Here is a 2,817-nt window from a genome sequence, read left to right on the forward strand (position 1 = left end):
CTGCCCTGACAGTTTTCTCAGCCTGCTCTCCCCAAGATTGTCAGCGCCCCCACCCCGCCCCCTCACCAGGCAGGGCCTGACCGCCCCCTCCCTGAGCCTCATGTCAGTGACTCTCACCGTTAGTGACCGTCCCTGTGGGCCAGCGCGTGCAACTGCGCGACAGGCAGCGTCGTTTTGCTTAGAAGAACCTTGAGGCTCAGAGGGGGCGGGGCTTGTCCCAAGTGTCACAACAAAGGGCGCAGGCTCTCGACCGCCCCCTGGTGATCCCGCCGTTATTTCAGCTCTTGGCTCCTTCTCTGCTCCCATCCCGGCTGAGGACATTTCCTGGCTCCACCCTGAACCCTCTTCCCACCCCTCTCACCCCCAGGTTGCCCACCCCTCTAGAAGCTTCTATTTCTCATTTCCAAATGGGAGTCCCATCCCAGCTCTGTATCTTTTTGTGTAACCTTAGGGGGATTGCTTCACTTCTCGGAGCCTCAGTTTCCTCATCTGTGAAATGGGAACAATAATGCCCCCTTCACAAGGAGATGCTGTGAGGATCGGAGACAATACAGGTCGAAGCCCATACTGTCTCCCTGACAGAAGTGACCTCCCTTCTGTCTCCTGTCCCCACCCACTGGGAGTCTGTCTTTCTGTGCTATTATTTCACAAAGGAAGCTTCCAGGCCTCTCAGCACCGCAGGCCCCTGCAGAGGAGGTGTTCTGCCCTGCACTGCTGAGGCCTCCCGGCTTTCTGTGTCCTCCGCAGCCTGGCCCCATCCTGTCCATCTCGACCGACTCTTCTCTGCTGCAGACACAGACATGCTCCCCCCTGCACCGTGCCCGCCCATGTGCAGGGAGGTCCTCCTCCCGCAGTGCCCTTCCCACTGGGACAGGGACAGCTGGAGCCGGCCAGCCTGGTCGGGCAGGGCTTCCGCCGTTCGGCTCAGGTGGGCCGAAGGAGGGCGTGAAGGGGAGAGGGCCACATACCAGGACAGCAGAAAGAAGGCGAAGAAGGGAATGGACACGGTCAGCTGCAGCCAGCGCCACTGGGGGATGGCGTAGGCCAGGCCGGGCAGAATGAACTGGCCAGCGGTGTAGAAGTAGCCGATCCCGACCGTCATGACGGCCCTCAGCTGCGTGGACATCCACTCGACATCTGCAGGAGGAGCCCCAGGACCAGGTTAGGGTCCTTCTGGGCCCTGGGCACCTCCCGGCCACCGTCTCTGACCCTAAGGGTTCCCTGACCCCATTTTACAGATGCTGCAACTGAGGCTCAAGAAGGTGGGGCTCCAGCTGAGGTCTGTCTGACTCCCAAGCCCATGCTCTTGACTGCCTCTCCAGCAGCAAGTGACTTCCCTGGTTTTGCCTCAATGTCCTCATCTGTATAATGGGGAGAATGGTATCACCTACGTATGTGTGTAGACTGAATGAGATCAGGTGCCTGGCGCAGAGCCAGGCCCAGGGAAAGTGCTCAGTATTGGCAGCCGCTGCATAGTGTCGTCGTGTTCAGAGGGGACCCCCGGGGGCCTCTGCCAAGGCCATAGGGGGCCCGTGGTAGAGCCAGACCCAGACCTAACCCCTGCTCAGTGCCAGGCTGGTGCCCCCGCCCCCTTCCCTGTGGCTCACTCAGGATCACGGTGCTCAGGGTGACCCCGGCCATGCTGAAGCCACACAGGAAGCGCAAGACCATGTAGATGGCAAAGGAGGGGCTGAAGGCTGCGCCCGAGCCGCTGGCCGCCAGCAGCAGGTAGCTGCCCGACAGGATGGGCTTCCGGCCAAACCTGCAGCTCAGAGGAGAGGGGGCCGCGTGAGGCATCCAAGGCAGGGGGCCGGGCCAGCCTGGAGCCAAGGCTGGTCTCCCGCCCCCCAGGGTGCCAGGCCGGGCATGTCACTCCCTTCCCGGACAGCGCCTGGCTTGTAATTGCTTCTTTATGACCACGTTTGCAAGGAGAGGTTTTAGTTAATGAGTGATCTCCACCACCTCCAGCTTAGCTGCCTGAGCAGGGCCCAAGGCTCAGCCCATCTCCAAGCAGCCCATCCCCCCACCTCCATCCCCCCACCTCCACGGCCTCCCCACTGGGCCTGTGGAGGCTGGAAGACTTAGCTCGCTAGGGCTTTGGGTCAGAGAGAAGACTGTGGCCCAGAGAAGGACTGGGACTCGCCCCAGGCTGCACAGCCAGGACCACCCCCACCCCCGCCTCCCCCAGCTCTTTGCCTCTTTGGGGGTCCATGGCTGGAGCAGGGGGCCAGGGTCGTCACCAGGGGCTGTGCTGCCCCGTGGGAGGCCCCGGGTCTCACCTGTCAGACAGGCCTCCCAGCACGATGCCCCCGACCAGCGTGCCCGCCATGAACACAGACTGGGCCATCTCCTTCAGTTTGTTCGAGTCGCACACCAAGTCCCACTGCACAAGGGAGAGGAGCAGCCTGCTCAGCCCCGCTCGGCCCGGGCGCTTGCTCCCTGGCGGCCCCCCACCTCCTGCCTGGCCTGAGCCAGGTCCCTGCCTCCCAGGCACCCTGTCCCCCTCTAGGCTCCCAGGTCTGCCTGTGGCCCTTCAGCCCGGGGCCTGGGGTTTTCTAAGGACAACAACCCTCTAGCATGTGTGGCCCCTCATACGACTTACAAAGGCTGCTCGGCCGTCACACCCCATCTATCCCCTGCCCCTCTGGGCTTGCCTGCACCCCGTGGCTCCCCAAGGCCAGCCCCTTTGTGTGTGCTCAACCCCTCTCCTCCGTGGGGACATCCCTCCGTGGATGCGCCTCGCTCCATCCACATCCTCACTCTCACTCTGCCCTGAGCCCTCCTTATCAGCATTTGCCCAAATCTCTCTGTCTTACA

General features: G+C 62.6%; 1 protein-coding gene across 1 annotated transcript in view; it reads right to left on the reverse strand.

Moving 5' to 3' along the window:
- SLC22A8 (solute carrier family 22 (organic anion transporter), member 8) overlaps positions 1-2,817 on the reverse strand; it is a 25,651-nt gene that overhangs the window by 11,319 nt on the left and 11,515 nt on the right. Inside the window, exons 2-4 of the mRNA XM_006772768.1 lie at positions 2,280-2,383; positions 1,608-1,762; positions 969-1,137 (exon numbers count right to left, since the gene is read on the reverse strand). Coding sequence (XP_006772831.1) covers positions 969-1,137; positions 1,608-1,762; positions 2,280-2,347 — 392 coding nt within the window. The 5' untranslated portion in view covers positions 2,348-2,383. The remainder of the gene's footprint in view (positions 1-968; positions 1,138-1,607; positions 1,763-2,279; positions 2,384-2,817) is intronic.

Source organism: Myotis davidii, unplaced genomic scaffold (assembly GCF_000327345.1).
Source record: "Myotis davidii unplaced genomic scaffold, ASM32734v1 scaffold826, whole genome shotgun sequence".
NCBI classification, from domain to species: Eukaryota; Metazoa; Chordata; class Mammalia; order Chiroptera; family Vespertilionidae; genus Myotis; species Myotis davidii.